At 51.1% G+C, this 18,115-nt stretch overlaps 1 protein-coding gene across 4 annotated transcripts in view; it reads right to left on the bottom strand.

Annotated features, from left to right (window-relative positions):
* Positions 1-13,830: 13,830 nt before the first annotated feature.
* The window catches only part of RHPN1 (rhophilin Rho GTPase binding protein 1), a 118,896-nt gene continuing 114,611 nt past the window's right edge, over positions 13,831-18,115 (bottom strand). For all 4 annotated transcript variants that reach the window (XM_073577357.1, XM_073577355.1, XM_073577358.1 and 1 more), the window contains 4 exons: positions 16,844-16,920; positions 16,363-16,509; positions 16,075-16,233; positions 13,831-15,752 (listed from right to left, as the gene is read on the bottom strand). In XM_073577357.1, the coding sequence (XP_073433458.1) occupies positions 15,546-15,752; positions 16,075-16,233; positions 16,363-16,509; positions 16,844-16,920 (590 nt within the window). In that variant the 3' untranslated portion in view covers positions 13,831-15,545. The remainder of the gene's footprint in view (positions 15,753-16,074; positions 16,234-16,362; positions 16,510-16,843; positions 16,921-18,115) is intronic.

Here is an 18,115-nt window from a genome sequence, read left to right as displayed (position 1 = left end):
CACCATTCACTATCACACAGGAGAGGATTAGATACACGGCTCAGCATTCAGTATCACAGGATAGGATTAGATACACGGCTCAGCAGACAGTATCACACAGGAGAGGATTAGATACACGGCTCAGCAGTCAGTATCACACAGAAAAGGATTAGATACACGGTCAGCAGTCAGTATCACACAGGAGAGGATTAGATACACGGTCAGCAGTCAGTATCACACAGTATAGGATTAGATACACGGTCAGCAGTATCACACAGGAGAGGATTAGATACACGGCTCACCATTCAGTATCACACAGGAGAGGATTAGATACACGGCTCACCATTCAGTATCACAGGATAGGATTAGATACACGGCTCAGCAGACAGTATCACACAGGAGAGGATTAGATACACGGCTCAGCAGTCAGTATCACACAGAAAAGGATTAGATACACCTCAGCAGTCAGTATCACACAGGAGAGGATTAGATACACGGCTCACCATTCAGTATCACACAGGAGAGGATTAGATACACGGCTCACCATTCAGTATCACACAGGAGAGGGTTAGATACACGGCTCAGCAGTCAGTATCACACAGAATAGGATTAGATACACGGCTCAGCAGTCAAAATCACACAGGAGAGGATTAGATACACGGCAGACAGTATCACACAGGAGAGGATTAGATACACGGCTCAGCAGTCAGTATCACACATAGGGGCTTAGATACACGGCTCAGCAGTCAGTATCACACATAGGGGCTTAGATACACGGCTCAGCAGTCAGTATCACACATAGGGGCTTAGATACACGGCTCAGCAGTCAGTATCACACATAGGGGCTTAGATACACGGCTCAGCAGTCAGTATCACACATAGGGGCTTAGATACACGGCTCAGCAGTCAGTATCACACATAGGGGCTTAGATACACGGCTCAGCAGTCAGTATCACACAGGATAGGATTAGATACACGGCTCAGCAGTCAGTATCACACAGGAGGGGATTAGATACACGGTCAGCAGTCAGTATCACACAGGAGAGGATTAGATACACGGCTCAGCCGTCAGTATCACACAGTATAGGATTAGATACACGGTCAGCAGTCAGTATCACACATAGGGGCTTAGATACACGGCTCAGCAGTCAGTATCACACAGGAGAGGATTAGATACACGGTCAGCAGTCAGTATCACACAGGAGAGGATTAGATACACGGCTCACCATTCACTATCACACAGGAGAGGATTAGATACACGGCTCAGCATTCAGTATCACAGGATAGGATTAGATACACGGCTCAGCAGACAGTATCACACAGGAGAGGATTAGATACACGGCTCAGCAGTCAGTATCACACAGAAAAGGATTAGATACACGGTCAGCAGTCAGTATCACACAGGAGAGGATTAGATACACGGTCAGCAGTCAGTATCACACAGTATAGGATTAGATACACGGTCAGCAGTATCACACAGGAGAGGATTAGATACACGGCTCACCATTCAGTATCACACAGGAGAGGATTAGATACACGGCTCACCATTCAGTATCACAGGATAGGATTAGATACACGGCTCAGCAGACAGTATCACACAGGAGAGGATTAGATACACGGCTCAGCAGTCAGTATCACACAGAAAAGGATTAGATACACCTCAGCAGTCAGTATCACACAGGAGAGGATTAGATACACGGCTCACCATTCAGTATCACACAGGAGAGGATTAGATACACGGCTCACCATTCAGTATCACACAGGAGAGGGTTAGATACACGGCTCAGCAGTCAGTATCACACAGAATAGGATTAGATACACGGCTCAGCAGTCAAAATCACACAGGAGAGGATTAGATACACGGCAGACAGTATCACACAGGAGAGGATTAGATACACGGCTCAGCAGTCAGTATCGCACAGGAGAGGATTAGATACACAGCTCAGCAGTCAGTATCACACAGGAGAGGATTAGATACACGACTCAGCAGTCCGTATCACACAGGCTAGGATTAGAAACACGGCTCAGCATTCAGTATCACAGGAGAGGATTAGATACACGGCTCAGCAGTCAGAATCACACAGGAGAGGATTAGATACACGGCAGACAGTATCACACAGGAGAGGATTAGATACACGGCACAGCAGTCAGTATCACACAGAAGAGGATTAGATACACGACTCAGCAGTCCGTATCACACAGGCTAGGATTAGATACACGGCTCAGCAGTCAGTATCACACAGGAGAGGATTAGATACATGGCTCAGCAGTCAGTATCACACAGGAGAGGATTAGATACACGGCTCAGCAGTCAGTATCACACAGGCTAGGATTAGATACACGGCTCAGCAGACAGTATCACACAGGAGAGGATCAGATACACCGCTCAGCAGTCAGTATCACACAGGATAGGATTAGATACACGGCTCAGCCTCAGTATCACACAGGATAGGATTAGATACACAGCTCAGCAGTCAGTATCACACAGGAGATTAGATACACGGCTCAGCAGTCACTATCACACAGGATAGGATTAGATACACGGCTCAGCAGTCAGTATCACACAGGAGAGGATTAGATACACGGCTCAGCAGTCAGTATCACACAGGAGAGGATTAGATACACGGCTCAGCAGTCAGTATCACACAGGATAGGATTAGATACACGGCTCAGCAGTATCACACAGAAGAGGATTAGATACACGGCTCAGCAGTCAGTATCACACAGGAGAGGATTAGATACACGGCTCAGCAGTCAGTATCACACAGGAGATTAGATACACGGCTCACCAGTCAGTATCACACATAGGGTCTTAGATACACGGCTCAGCAGTCAGTATCACACAGGATAGGATTAGATACACGGCTCAGCAGTCAGTATCACACAGGAGAGGATTAGATACACGGCTCAGCAGTCAGTATCACACAGGATAGGATTAGATACACGGTTCAGCAGGCAGTTTCACACAAGAGAGGATTAGATACACGGCTCAGCAGTCAGTATCACACAGGATAGGATTAGATACACGGCTCAGCAGTATCACACAGGAGAGGATTAGATACACGGCTCAGCAGTCAGTATCACACAGGAGAGGATTAGATACATGGCTCAGCATTCAGTATCACACAGGCTAGGATTAGATACACGGCTCAGCAGACAGTATCACACAGGAGAGGATTAGATACACGGCTCAGCAGTCGGTATCACAGGAGAGGATTAGATACACGGCTCAGCAGTCAGTATCACACAGGATAGGATTAGATACACGGCTCAGCAGTCAGTATCACACAGGATAGGATTAGATACACGGTTCAGCAGGCAGTTTCACACAAGAGAGGATTAGATACACGGCTCAGCAGTCAGTATCACACAGGAGAGGATTAGATACACGGCTCAGCAGTCAGTATCACACAGGATAGGATTAGATACACGGCTCAGCAGTATCACACAGGAGGATTAGATACACGACTCAGCAGTCCGTATCACACAGGCTAGGATTAGATACACGGCTTAGCAGTCAGTATCACACAGGAGGATTAGATACACGGTTCAGCAGGCAGTTTCACACAAGAGAGGATTAGATACACGGTTCAGCAGTCAGTATCACACAGGATAGGATTAGATACACGGCTCAGCAGTATCACACAGGAGAGGATTAGATACACGGCTCAGCAGTCAGTATCACACAGGAGAGGATTAGATACACGGCTCAGCAGTCAGTATCACACAGGATAGGATTAGATACACGGCTCAGCAGACAGTATCACACAGGAGAGGATTAGATACACGGCTCAGCAGACAGTATCACACAGGAGAGGATTAGATACACGGCTCAGCAGTCAGTATCACACAGGAGAGGATTAGATACACGGCTCAGCAGTCAGTATCACACAGAAAAGGATTAGATACACGGTCAGCAGTCAGTATCACACAGGAGAGGATTAGATACACGGCTCACCATTCAGTATCACACAGGAGAGGATTAGATACACGGCTCACCATTCAGTATCACACAGGAGAGGGTTAGATACACGGCTCAGCAGTCAGTATCACACAGAATAGGATTAGATACACGGCTCAGCAGTCAAAATCACACAGGAGAGGATTAGATACACGGCAGACAGTATCACACAGGAGAGGATTAGATACACGGCTCAGCAGTCAGTATCGCACAGGAGAGGATTAGATACACAGCTCAGCAGTCAGTATCACACAGGAGAGGATTAGATACACGACTCAGCAGTCCGTATCACACAGGCTAGGATTAGATACACGGCTCAGCAGTCAGTATCACACAGGAGAGAATTAGATACACGGCTCAGCAGTCAGAATCACACAGGAGAGGATTAGATACACGGCAGACAGTATCACACAGGAGAGGATTAGATACACGGCACAGCAGTCAGTATCACACAGAAGAGGATTAGATACACGACTCAGCAGTCCGTATCACACAGGCTAGGATTAGATACACGGCTCAGCAGTCAGTATCACACAGGAGAGGATTAGATACATGGCTCAGCAGTCAGTATCACACAGGAGAGGATTAGATACACGGCTCAGCAGTCAGTATCACACAGGCTAGGATTAGATACACGGCTCAGCAGACAGTATCACACAGGAGAGGATCAGATACACCACTCAGCAGTCAGTATCACACAGGATAGGATTAGATACACGGCTCAGCCTCAGTATCACACAGGATAGGATTAGATACACGGCTCAGCAGTCAGTATCACACAGGATAGGATTAGATACACAGCTCAGCAGTCAGTATCACACAGGAGATTAGATACACGGCTCACCAGTCAGTATCACACATAGGGTCTTAGATACACGGCTCAGCAGTCACTATCACACAGGATAGGATTAGATACACGGCTCAGCAGTCAGTATCACACAGGAGAGGATTAGATACACGGCTCAGCAGTCAGTATCACACAGGAGAGGATTAGATACACGGCTCAGCAGTCAGTATCACACAGGATAGGATTAGATACACGGCTCAGCAGTATCACACAGGAGAGGATTAGATACACGGCTCAGCAGTCAGTATCACACAGGAGAGGATTAGATACACGGCTCAGCAGTCAGTATCACACAGATTAGATACACGGCTCACCAGTCAGTATCACACATAGGGTCTTAGATACACGGCTCAGCAGTCAGTATCACACAGGATAGGATTAGATACACGGCTCAGCAGTCAGTATCACACAGGAGAGGATTAGATACACGGCTCAGCAGTCAGTATCACACAGGATAGGATTAGATACACGGTTCAGCAGGCAGTTTCACACAGGAGAGGATTAGATACATGGCTCAGCATTCAGTATCACACAGGCTAGGATTAGATACACGGCTCAGCAGACAGTATCACACAGGAGAGGATTAGATACACGGCTCAGCAGTCGGTATCACACATAGGGTCTTAGATACACGGCTCAGCAGTCAGTATCACACAGGAGAGGATTAGATACACGGCTCACCAGTCAGTATCACACATAGGGTCTTAGATACACGGCTCAGCAGTCAGTATCACACAGGAGAGGATTAGATACACGGCTCAGCAGTCAGTATCACACAGGATAGGATTAGATACACGGCTCAGCAGTATCACACAGGAGAGGATTAGATACACGGCTCAGCAGTCAGTATCACACAGGAGAGGATTAGATACATGGCTCAGCATTCAGTATCACACAGGCTAGGATTAGATACACGGCTCAGCAGACAGTATCACACAGGAGAGGATTAGATACACGGCTCAGCAGTCGGTATCACACAGGAGAGGATTAGATACACGGCTCAGCAGTCAGTATCACACAGGATAGGATTAGATACACGGCTCAGCAGTCAGTATCACACAGGATAGGATTAGATACACGGCTCAGCAGTCAGTATCACACAGGAGAGGATTAGATACACGGCTCAGCAGTCAGTATCACACAGGATAGGATTAGATACACGGCTCAGCAGTATCACACAGGAGGATTAGATACACGACTCAGCAGTCCGTATCACACAGGCTAGGATTAGATACACGGCTTAGCAGTCAGTATCACACAGGAGAGGATTAGATACACGGCTCAGCAGTCAGTATCACACAGGAGAGGATTAGATACACGGCTCAGCATTCAGTATCACACAGGCTAGGATTAGATACACGGCTCAGCAGACAGTATCACACAGGAGAGGATTAGATACACGGCTCAGCAGTCAGTATCACACAGGAGAGGATTAGATACACGGCTCAGCAGTCAGAATCACACAGGAGAGGAATAGATACACGGCAGACTGTATCACACAGGAGAGGATTAGATACACGGCTCAGCAGTCATTATCGCACAGGAGAGGATTAGATACACAGCTCAGCAGTCAGTATCACACAGGAGAGGATTAGATACACGACTCAGCAGTACGTATCACACAGGCTAGGATTAGATACACGGCTCAGCAGTCAGTATCACACAGGAGAGGATTAGATACACGGCTCAGCAGGCAGTTTCACTCAAAAGAGGATTAGATACACGGCTCAGCAGTCAGTATCACACAGGAGAGGATTAGATACACGGCAGACAGTATCACACAAGCTAGGATTAGATACACGGCTCAGCAGTCAGTATCACACAGGCTAGGATTAGATACATGGCTCAGCAGTCAGTATCACACAGGAGGATTAGATACATGGCTCAGCAGTCAGTATCACACAGGAGGATTAGATACACGGCTCAGCAGACAGTACCACACAGGAGAGGATTAGATACACGGCTCAGCAGTCAGTATCACACAGGCTAGGATTAGATACACGGCTCAGCAGACAGTATCACACAGGAGAGGATTGGCAGGCACTGTACTGAATAAGGATAGTGTCTCTGACTGTAGAGCCCCCATGGATTTGATGATAAGAGAACTCTGTGCAGTGCCTCCCCTCCCACTACTCCCCCCCAGGTAATGCCATGATTTAGGACGCCCCACTGACCAACGGAAAGAGAGGAAGGGGTGTCCGGTCACACCCTCAGGGGCTAAATTCAGGTACTGGGGTGGGGGTCTTTCTCTTTCCTCTCCGCCTGATACCTAGAAGGTCGACAGCCTACAAAACAACATACACCCGGCCACCACGAACGTAGCCACATACGCCACAGATCCACCACACCATCCTCTGCGGATTCCTCCCACCACCACCTTTCTCGCTGTCCCTCTGGCTGTCGTTGTTCCCGTTGCAGGCGAAGGTGTACCTACAACAGGAGTCGCCACAGGTCGCGCTCCTCCAGACGGAGGTCAACTTCCACATCAGGGCAGTCCGATGTGTCCGAGGGCCACCGCAGCAGGCGTTCTTGGTCATCAAGCCGTAGACGTCGCACGGAATAATAATAATAATTTTTATTTATATAGCGCCAACATATTCCGCAGCACTTTACAATTAAGCGGGGACATGTACAGACAATAAATTCAATACAAGACAATTCAAACAGTGACATTAGGAGTGAGGTCCCTGCTCGCAAGCTTACAATCTACAAGGAAATGGGGGGACACAGTAGGTGAGAAATGCTTGTTAATTCAGGTCTGGCAATTATAATAGGGATTTTCATATAAAGCTGCATGATCCGGTCATCAGCCCGTGTGTTTAAGTGCAATAGACAAGTATCAAATGCAGTTATCATGTGCATGAAGGGTGTGGAGACAGATGAATAGTAGGGTGCAGATTCAGAATAATATTTGGAAGGAGGGAACAGGGCAAAGTTAGCTTGCTGAGTAGTTGATGTGGTAGGCTTGTTTGAAGAGATGGGTTTTCAAAGCGCGCTTGAATAGGTCACGGCTAGGTATCAGTCTGATCGTCTGGGGAAGTGCATTCCAGAGAGCTGGCGCAGCACGAGAGAAGTCTTGGAGACGGAGGTGTGAGGTTCGGATTACGGGGGATGTTACCAGACTACTAGCCGGAGGAGCAGCGACGAACATCTTGCGTCCTCCAGTCAGACGCATAGCCAGCAGGGAGCACCGTCACAAGCTCACGGCAGCCTTCGGCTGCGACGGGCTCCATCGTCATCATTAATCCGAGAAGATCCTTCCCTTTCCACCATGGCTCATCAGCATCGAAGTTCTGTCAACGATTCAGAATTCCAGCCGCGTTCCAATGGCCAAGACATTTTTGGGCCAGATCGGGCCTCCAGCCGGGAGCAGGATATCGCAGGGCTACCTCCTTCACAAGGAGACACTCAACTGGCGACAGACGGCGGTGAGTCTCGCATAACCAATCCACATATCAACATACACAACACAGAAGAGAGCAACCTGGCATCTGCCATCAGGGCTCTAGTCGACCACTTTAATCAACACAGTGGTCAACCCGTCACCAGGAACATCAATCCGCTAGTCTACATAAAGATGCATTTTTCTGCGGAATTAGTCCGCTAGGTACGCACATAGACTTAGAGAAAAAAGAGAAGATCTGGAATAATGACTATGTAGACATATGGTCACTGTTATCAGCGGACCAACAGTCAGTGGATAAGGAAAGGAGGACTGGCGAGTGGTCATACGATAGAAACAGAGGTAAAATAGCACATACAATGAACAACTGGCTGCAGGCCTTCGCTGTCCTAAAATGTATAATGGGCCAAAAACATCCTGAACGCTGCTCAGAGTTATTCATATATATGGATTTAATATATAACTCCTATAAGTCTCATGGTGGCGTCGCTTGGAGGCGCTATGACGAGGAGTTCCGCAGGAGGCTAGCCCTGCAACCAGATTTAGGATGGGGAGTTAAAGCCACAGATGTCTGGCTACGATTAATGCTTACACAAAACCACCCTCCCTTTTCATCATCGGCCACTAGTTTCTCAGCAGCCGCAGGCCAAAACTCTGTGGTCGTATGGAGACCAGGGGCCTGCATGTTATTCGATGGTGGAAACTGTCACTTCCAGGCGGCATGCAGATATAGACACGACTGCTCAGCCTGCGGCGGCAGACGCCTCGCAAGCGGAACTGCTACGAGGCAAAACCCCGGTGAGCGTAGCCGCCATGGGCCCATGGCTAAGCCTTTATCCCAATAAAGAAGCTGCTCGGCAATTATTCGACGGTTTTAAGTACGGTTTCTTCATCCCCTTTAAATTCAACCGAACGCCAACATCGGCAAAAATTCTAAAATCAGCCCGAGAGTTCCCAGAGATTTTACAGCAAAAAATCATGAAAGAGGTAGAACTTGGCAGGATGGCGGGCCCATTTCAATCATTACCATTCAAAAATTTCAGAATCTCGCCTCTAGGTATTGTGCCCAAAAAAGAACCCGGTAAATATCGGCTAATTCATCACCTTTTCTACCCAAAAGGCGATTCGGTCAATGACGCAATACCCCCGGAAGACTCGTCGGTAACCTACGCTTCGTTTGACAGAGCAGTTGAGCTCGGCGCGCGGCGGGGCCCGGCGCCCTACTGGCAAAAACCGACATCGAGTCAGCTTTCCGTCTTTTACCCGTGCACCCTGAATGCTACCATTTGTTAGGTTGTAAGGTGGACCAGCTTTTTTATTTCGATATGTGCCTGCCAATGGGCTGCTCCATTTCCTGTCACTATTTCGAGCTTTTCAGCACCTTCTTAGACTGGGTAATACGTCACGAAACAGGCAGCAATTCCACAATCCACTACCTCGATGACTTTTTGTTCGTCGGACCTAGGGACTCTAAACTCTGTTCTTTTCTTCAGAAGTTTAAATTTATTTCAAGGCGTTTCGGGGTCCCACTATCGCCGGAAAAACCGATCGTCCATGTAACGTTCTCCCTTTCCTCGGTATCGAAATAGATACTAATGAGATGATTTTTCGTTTACCGGCGGATAAATTAGAAAAAACACTTCAGATAGTAAAAAGTTTCCTCGTTGTAAAGAAAGTCACCCTCCAGCAGATGCAGTCCTTACTAGGTTTACTCAATTTTGCTTGTCGCGTTATGCCGGTCGGCAGGGCTTTCTCACGCAGGTTATCAATAGCTACAAAGGGCATCGCCCAGCCGAGCCACAGAATCAGAATTAATCGCTCAATGAAAGCTGACTTGGCCGTCTGGAAAACATTCTTGGAAACCTACAATGGCCATACATGTGTCATGTCTCAGGAAACGCTAAACAGCGCCCTAGGTCTACTGGTGGGCGCAGATCTCACAAATGGTTTTGTTGCAATCTACAGCAACCAATGGTGTAAAAGCAGATGGCCAGTCCCGTGGACCTCTACCACCTGGGGCAGAAACCCCGTTTTGTTGGAAATATTTGCCATAGTGACATCAGTCGAACTATGGGGTGAAAAACTAAAAAACGCAAATAGCAGATTTCTTATAAAAAACCCGGGAAGCACTAAATGTTTAAACAGTATGTCTTCATCATCGCCACCGATCCTCGCGCTGTTGCGCCGCCTTGCACTATTATGCCTTAGACACAACATCTGGTGCCGAGCCAGAGTGACGTCTACTGTGGATGATAAAATGGTTAACTCTCTGTTGTCTTCCGATTGGCAGGCCTTCAAAGTCTTCCTTCCCAACGCAGAACCAACGGGCCTACTGTGTCCTCCCTCCCTCTGGGACACAGTGGCCAATCACTGATGCCCTTGATCCGAGCCTCAGTCACACCGGCTACCTGGCAGGTTTATGGTAAGGCATGGGAAGAGTGGTGCTCGCTAATTAGAGGAAGGCCAGTCAATACTTGTGATCGGGCAATATGCGACGTGGTGGTAGAACTCCTGAATCAGCTCAGGAGTAGAGGTGCGTCGGGCACATTAGCGCAGCGTCATTTATCGGGAGTAGCCTTTTTCTTTCAGCTAGTGGGATGGGCTGATGTTACTAAATATTTTTTCATAAAGCAAGCCATTAAAGCTGGAAAAGGCTCCAACCCAGTCAGGAATGTCGTCGCCCCGTTTCTTTAAAGCTGTTGCACAACATTATAACAATATCTAAAACGGTGTGCAAGTCTCAATATGAGTCAGCCCTAATATCTGCAGCGTTTGCAATCGCGTTCTTCGGGGCGCTGCGAATTAGTGAACTAGTGCCGCATTCTAAAACAGCATCAATAGGCGGGTTAATTAATGAGGATCTCGTAATATGCAGCGACGCGCTGCGCATTAGAGTGCGAAAATCCAAATGTGACCCCACCGGTAGGGGGTCGTGGGTCCTGGTTAAGGCTGTAGACGGCCCCGTATGCCCTGTCAAGATAGTCACACACTACGCGGCCATAAGGCACGAAAGTAGATTTTTTCTCTCTCACACCGACGGGTCCCCGCTTACTAAATATCAATTTCACACAATTTTTAAACTATGTCTACAAGCTGTCGGTGTAGACTCTAAACAATACGGGACACATTCTTTTAGAATAGGAGCAGCCACTGAAGCGGCTAGGGCCGGTGTAGCCGAAGCTGAAGTGCAGAGATTGGGACGTTGGAAATCCGCATGCTTTGCGAGATACATAAGACCAGACCTGCTATAACACACCTTGTTTCTTACAGGAGGTCATAGGCCCACAGTTTGGGTATTGGGACATTCTTTTATTTATTGGGAGGGCAAAAGAGCAGAGATACGCCCCGGTGGAAAGAATTTTAAACTCCCACGTATACAGGTCAACTGGAGAGGCATCAGAGGGCTCCTGTGGGATCAAATCTTCCCGGAGTTGGTAAAAATTTCTAAAATGGCAAAAGGGCCGCTGATATTGGTGTTACATGCTGGTGGTAATGATTTGTGCACGACAACAGGAGCGGAGCTTTTCACGACAATGAAAACCGACATAAAGCGGGCTGTTTGCTTGATACCAGATATGGTGGTGGTGTGGTCGGATATAATATCACGAACAGTCTGGCACGGAGCTAAAGACCTTAAGGCCGTCGACAAGTCAAGGAGAAGGATAAACGTAAAGATGGCAGCATTTGTCAAAGAGAACTACGGCATCGTGGTTCACCACCACAATCTAGAAGAGGACATCTCACTCTTCCTGAGACCGGACGGCGTTCATCTCACAGATATTGGGCTTGATATGTTTTTAACTAATTTGCAGGACAGGGTTGAACAGGCCTTAATGATGTTGTGTGGGGGTCGGAGTCCTGTGTAGGTCATACACATGATCCTCCGTGGCGGTAGTGTAGAGGGGGGCAAGGTTCGTAACCTCTCATCAGCCGACGTGCCCAGCGGTCGTGGGCCCACAGCTTTGAGAACGTTGAGAATTGTACTTGCCTCTCTGCTTATTATTAATAAACTGTGACCGACCTGTTTAACCCATCCATGCTTGTCGGTGTTTTGTTATTAGGGGATTGGTGGGAGGCGGGATGGCACTGCTTACGACACACAGGTCTCTGCAGTCTAGATACACGGCTCAGCAGTCAGCATCACACAGGATAGGATTAGATACACGGCTCAGCAGTCAGCATCACACAGGATAGGATTAGATACACGGCTCAGCAGTCAGCATCACACAGGATAGGATTAGATACACGGCTCAGCAGTCAGCATCACACAGGATAGGATTAGATACACGGCTCAGCAGTCAGCATCACACAGGATAGGATTAGATACACGGCTCAGCAGTCAGTATCACACAGGATAGGATTAGATACACAGCTCAGCAGTCAGCATCACACAGGATAGGATTAGATACACGGCTCAGCAGTCAGTATCACACAGGATAGGATTAGATACACGGCTCAGCAGTCAGCATCACACAGGATAGGATTAGATACACGGCTCAGCAGTCAGCATCACACAGGATAGGATTAGATACACGGCTCAGCAGTCAGTATCACACAGGAGAGGATTAGATACACGGCTCAGCAGTCAGTATCACACAGGAGAGGATTAGATACACGGCTTAGCAGTCAGTATCACACAGGAGAGGATTAGATACACGGCTCAGCAGTCAGTATCACACAGGATAGGATTAGATACACGGCTCAGCAGTCAGAATCACACAGGAGAGGAATAGATACATGGCAGACAGTATCGCACAGGAGAGGATTAGATACACAGTCAGCAGTCAGTATCACACAGGAGAGGATTAGATACACGACTCAGCAGTACGTATCACACAGGCTAGGATTAGATACACGGCTCAGCAGTCAGTATCACACAGGAGAGGATTAGATACACGGCCAACAGTCAGTATCACACAGGAGAGGATTAGATACACGGCTCAGCAGTCAGAATCACACAGGAGAGGATTAGATACACGGCAGTCAGTATCACACAGGAGAGGATTAGATACACGGCTCAGCAGTCCGTATCACACAGGAGGATTAGATACACGGATCAGCAGTCAGTATCACACAGGATAGGATTAGATACACGGCTCAGCAGTCAGTATCACACAGGATAGGATTAGATACACGGCTCAGCAGTCAGTATCACACAGGAGAATTAGATACACAGATCAGCAGTCAGTATCACACAGGATAGGATTAGATACACGGCTCAGCAGTCAGTATCACACAGGAGAGGATTAGATACACGGCTCAGCAGTCAGTATCACACAGGACAGGATCAGAGATGCCGAGTACGCCCATGACTTGCTTAGATACCCCTGTCGGTATCGCTCGGCCCCTTGTTCTTCTTATGGTGACCTTCAGCCTCTTATTATTTGCCGTTTTGTGTGTGCAGCTCCTAAGCAGACCTGAGTCTCCACGGTAACAGACTATAAACAATCTCCGTCCCCGCACTACAGTTGGTACCATCTACAGGGCCGGTGTACGGTTACCATGGAGACCAATCACGGCTGCCCAGCACCACTGACAGCCATCGGATGGGGTTTCCTCGTCATCGGATCTCGGGAGAGAAGAAAGCAGCGCCGGTGCGGCCATCACCGTGGATTCTGGGGGACAGAGTGACGCCACGTGTGCAGCAGAGCGAGGATTTATTACCACGTCTGTTCTCCTCCTTAGATATTATCTCATACATTTATGTACAGCATACTCCCGGGGGCCGGGCGGTCCCATCATCTCCCGGGAAGCAGGGTGATCCCCAGCGTTCTCTGGGTGCAGGGTGAACCCATAGTCTCCCAGGTGTGGAGTCCGGGGTGCATGAAGGTCCCATCGTCTCTCGGGGGGCAGGGGGGAGAGAGGGAAGGGTGGACCCATAGTCTCCCAGGGATGGGAGGTCCCATTGTCTCCCGAGGGCTGGAGCCCAGGGAAGTCAGCTGGGGCACAGGGTGAGCTAAGCATCCTCCGGGTCACAGGGTGGTCCCATTGTCTCCCAGGGGTGCAGTTCAAGGTGCAGGGCGGTCCCATAGTCTCCTGGGGGCAGTGGAGTCCGGGGCCTGCAGTAATCCCATCATCTTCTGGAGGTGGGACCTAGGACACAGGGTGGTCCTAGTCTTGGATTCAAGAGTGCTAGGGTGGACCTATTGTCTCCTGGGGTCCAGGCAATAGGGTCCACTACACAAAGTGGTTTTGTCGGCTCCATGGAGCATTGTTGTCCAGGGTGTAGAATGGTCGTGGCAGTGGAATCCAGGGTTCACTGTGGTCCCTACAGGTGGGGTCCAAAGTGGTCCCATCATCTCCTGGGGTGTGGTCCTGGCACAGGATAGCCCAGAAGTCTCCTGGGTTGTCTGTAGCATCCTGGCCGCGGAGTGCATGGTGGGCCAGTAGTCTCCTGGCCGCGGAGTGCACGGTGGGCCAGTAGTCTCCTGGCCGCGGAGTGCACGGTGGGCCAGTAGTCTCCTGGCCGCGGAGTGCACGGTGGGCCAGTAGTCTCCTGGCCGCGGAGTGCACGGTGGGCCAGTAGTCTCCTGGCCGCGGAGAGCACGGTGGTCTGTAATCTCCTGGCCGCGGGGTGCAGGGTGGTCTGTAGTCTCCTGGCCGCGGGGTGCACGGTGGTCCAGTAGCCTCCTGGCTGCGGGGTTCAGGGTGGTCTGTAGTCTCCTGGCCACAGGATGCAGGGTGGTCTGTAGCCTCCAGGCCGCGGGGTGCAGGGTGGTCTGTAGCCTCCTGGCTGCGGGGTGCAGCGTGGTCTGTAGTCTCCTGGCCACGAGGTGCACGGTGGTCTGTAGTCTCCTGGCCGCGGGGTGCACGGTGGTCTGTAGTCTCCTGGCCGCGAGGTGTACGGTGGTCTGTAGTCTCCTGGCCACGAGGTGCTCGGTGGTCTGTAGTCTTCTGGCCGCGGGGTGCACAGTGGTCTGTAGTCTGCTGGCCACGAGGTGCACGGTGGTCTGTAGTCTGGCAGCGGGGTGCATGGTGGTCTGTAGTCTCCTAGCCGCGAGGTGTACGGTGGTCTGTAGTCTTCTGGCCGCGGGGTGCACGGTGGTCTGTAGTCTCCTGGCCGCGAGGTGTACGGTGGTCTGTAGTCTCCTGGCCACGAGGTGCTCGGTGGTCTGTAGTCTTCTGGCCGCGGGGTGCACAGTGGTCTGTAGTATCCTGGCCACGAGGTGCACGGTGGTCTGTAGTCTCCTGGCAGCGGGGTGCATGGTGGTCTGTAGTCTCCTGGCCGCGGGGTGCACGGTGGTCTGTAGTCTCCTGGCCGCGGGGTGCATGGTGGCCTGTAGTCTCCTGGCCGCGGGGTGCACGGTGGCCTGTAGTCTCCTGGCCGCGGGGTGCACTTCTGCCGTCTGCAGAGCTCAGTACATGGACTCGTTGCTCTGCACCGCACTGAATGGCAGCTGGAGGGCGCTGATGCTGGAGATGTTGGGGGTCCTCTTGGTGGGATTCTTCTTCCAGAGCAGCAGCGTGCTGGAGCGTTTACCAGCCGCCATCGTCTTCCTGTTCTCCTTGTTCCCCTTCATGATCTCGCTGGACGTCAGCATGGACAACTTCTTGTCCGGTACCTGGTGGGGGACAGCGTGTTATACTGGGGCGTAATACTATATAACGGAACGCGTCCGATACTCCGGAATCTTACAGGGGATCAGGGACCGGACAGAAGAGTTAACTATAAAATTCCTGTAATCCAGCACCAGATCAGCAGGATGTCACCCGACAGCACAACAGGGGACGTCTGATGGTTTGGAATTTCCAATACTCTGCTGATCCAGAGGATGCCGGATTATAGGAATTTTGCGATTTTGTTTTTACTATCTTAGAAGGGTGTTCACAGCAGCACAGAGGAATCAGCAGAAGGGTCTAGTACATAAATAGCGGTGGTCTCACCGTGTTCTGTGGGTCGGCACTCTGAAACGTCACAACCTCGATGTCTGCTCCTTCCTTCCCCGTGTTCTTCAGCAGCTGGACGACTTGTGAATGCTTCGCCCACCGGCAGTCCTCGCTGTTCACGGACACGATGTAAGACCCCTCCTTCACACCGGCACACTGTGACAGAAGAGCGCGGTCAGATGCCAGGGCACACGGTGCAGCCAGATCTGGGGAAGTCGGGTGACGGAGGCCATGGCAGGCACACTGAGGTCACCCAGCTTTCCCAGGAGCAAATGATGTACGTACAGCAGCGCAGCCCCCGGGAACCACCCCAGCGATGAGAACCGGGGAGTCGCCTCTCAAAGTGAAGCCGAAGCCGCCATCTCCGGGGTCCAAGTGAACCTTCTGCGCAGGCCGCCACCGATGCTTGGCCGAGAAGACGGAGATGGGACCCTGCAAAACGAGCAGAGGAGGTGAGACTAGATGAGGAGCCTTCTACTCCACTTACATCCAGAGCTGCCACGAGGGTCATCTGACCGCGGAGCTGACATATAGGTGGTGCCGCAGAGCTGCACTGGCGCAAAAACTACAATTCCAAGTCCGCTCTACAGCCGAACAATGCCTGGGACTGAGGATTTAAAGGGGATCCCAAGGTAAGTGTCATTATAGTACTACAAGGGAAGATCTCTGCATTATAGACCACCAGCAGAGCAGAGCCGACCCCCTCTGTACGGAGACCACTCTCCTCCACCCCAGCGGTTCCTGCCCTCAGCTTTCCGCCACTCACCAGCCGGTGAAATATGTCCTTGACTTTCACCCTGGAGAATGTTGGGATTGTGACTTCCGGCTTCTGATGAGTTTTTGCTAGAAAAAAAAAGAGAAAGATTATCCCTGCGCCGCTTCGGGCACAAAACGGGCCGACGCTCGGCGCACAGAACGGCACGACGCTCAGGACGGCGCGACGCTCGGCGCACAGAACGGCACGACGCTCAGGACGGCTCGGCGCACAGAACGGTACGACGCTCGGCGCACAGAACGGCACGACGCTCAAGACGGCACGACTCTCGGCACACAGAACGGCACGACGCTCAGGACGGCACGATGCTCGGTGCACAGAACGGCACGACGCTCAGGACGGCTCGGCGCACAGAACGGTACGACGCTCGGCGCACAGAACGGCACGACGCTCAAGACGGCACGACTCTCGGCACACAGAACGGCACGACACTGCGCACAGAATAGCACAACGCTCAGGACGGCACGACGCTCGATGCACAGAAGGGCACGACGCTCAGGACAGCACGACGCTCAGCGCACAGAACGGCACGACGCTCGGCGCACAGAACGGCACGACGCTCATGACGGCACGACGCTTGGCGCACAGAACGGCACGACACTGCGCACAGAATAGCACAACGCTCAGGACGGCACGACGTTCGGTGCACAGAACGGCACGACGCTCAGGACAGCACGACGCTCAGCGCACAGAACGGCACGACGCTCGGCGCACAGAACGGCACGACGCTCATGACGGCACGACGCTCGGCGCACAGAACGGCACGACACTGCGCACAGAATAGCACAACGCTCAGGACGGCACGACGTTCGGTGCACAGAACGGCACGACACTGCGCACAGAATAGCACAACGCTCAGGACGGCACGACTCTCGGCACACAGAACGGCACGACACTGCGCACAGAATAGCACAACGCTCAGGACGGCACGACGTTCGGTGCACAGAACGGCACGACGCTCAGGACGGCACGACGCTCGGCGCACAGAACGGCACGACACTCCGCGCACAGAACGGCACGACACTCCGCGCACAGAATAGCACAACGCTCAGGACGGTACGACGCACAAAACAGCACGACCCTCAGGACGGCATGACGCTCAGGACGGCATGACGCTCGGCGCACAGAACGGCACGACACACAAAACAGCACGACACTCCGCGCACAGAATGGCACAACGCTCAGGACAGCACGACGATCCGCGCACAGAACGCCACGACGCTCTGCGCACAGAAAGGCACGACATGGCGCTCCGCACACAGA

Source organism: Dendrobates tinctorius, unplaced genomic scaffold (assembly GCF_039654945.1).
Source record: "Dendrobates tinctorius isolate UK_male_01 unplaced genomic scaffold, ASM3965494v1 ptg000055l, whole genome shotgun sequence".
Taxonomy (NCBI): Eukaryota; Metazoa; Chordata; class Amphibia; order Anura; family Dendrobatidae; genus Dendrobates; species Dendrobates tinctorius.
This window is presented reverse-complemented; position numbering and strand designations above follow the sequence as displayed.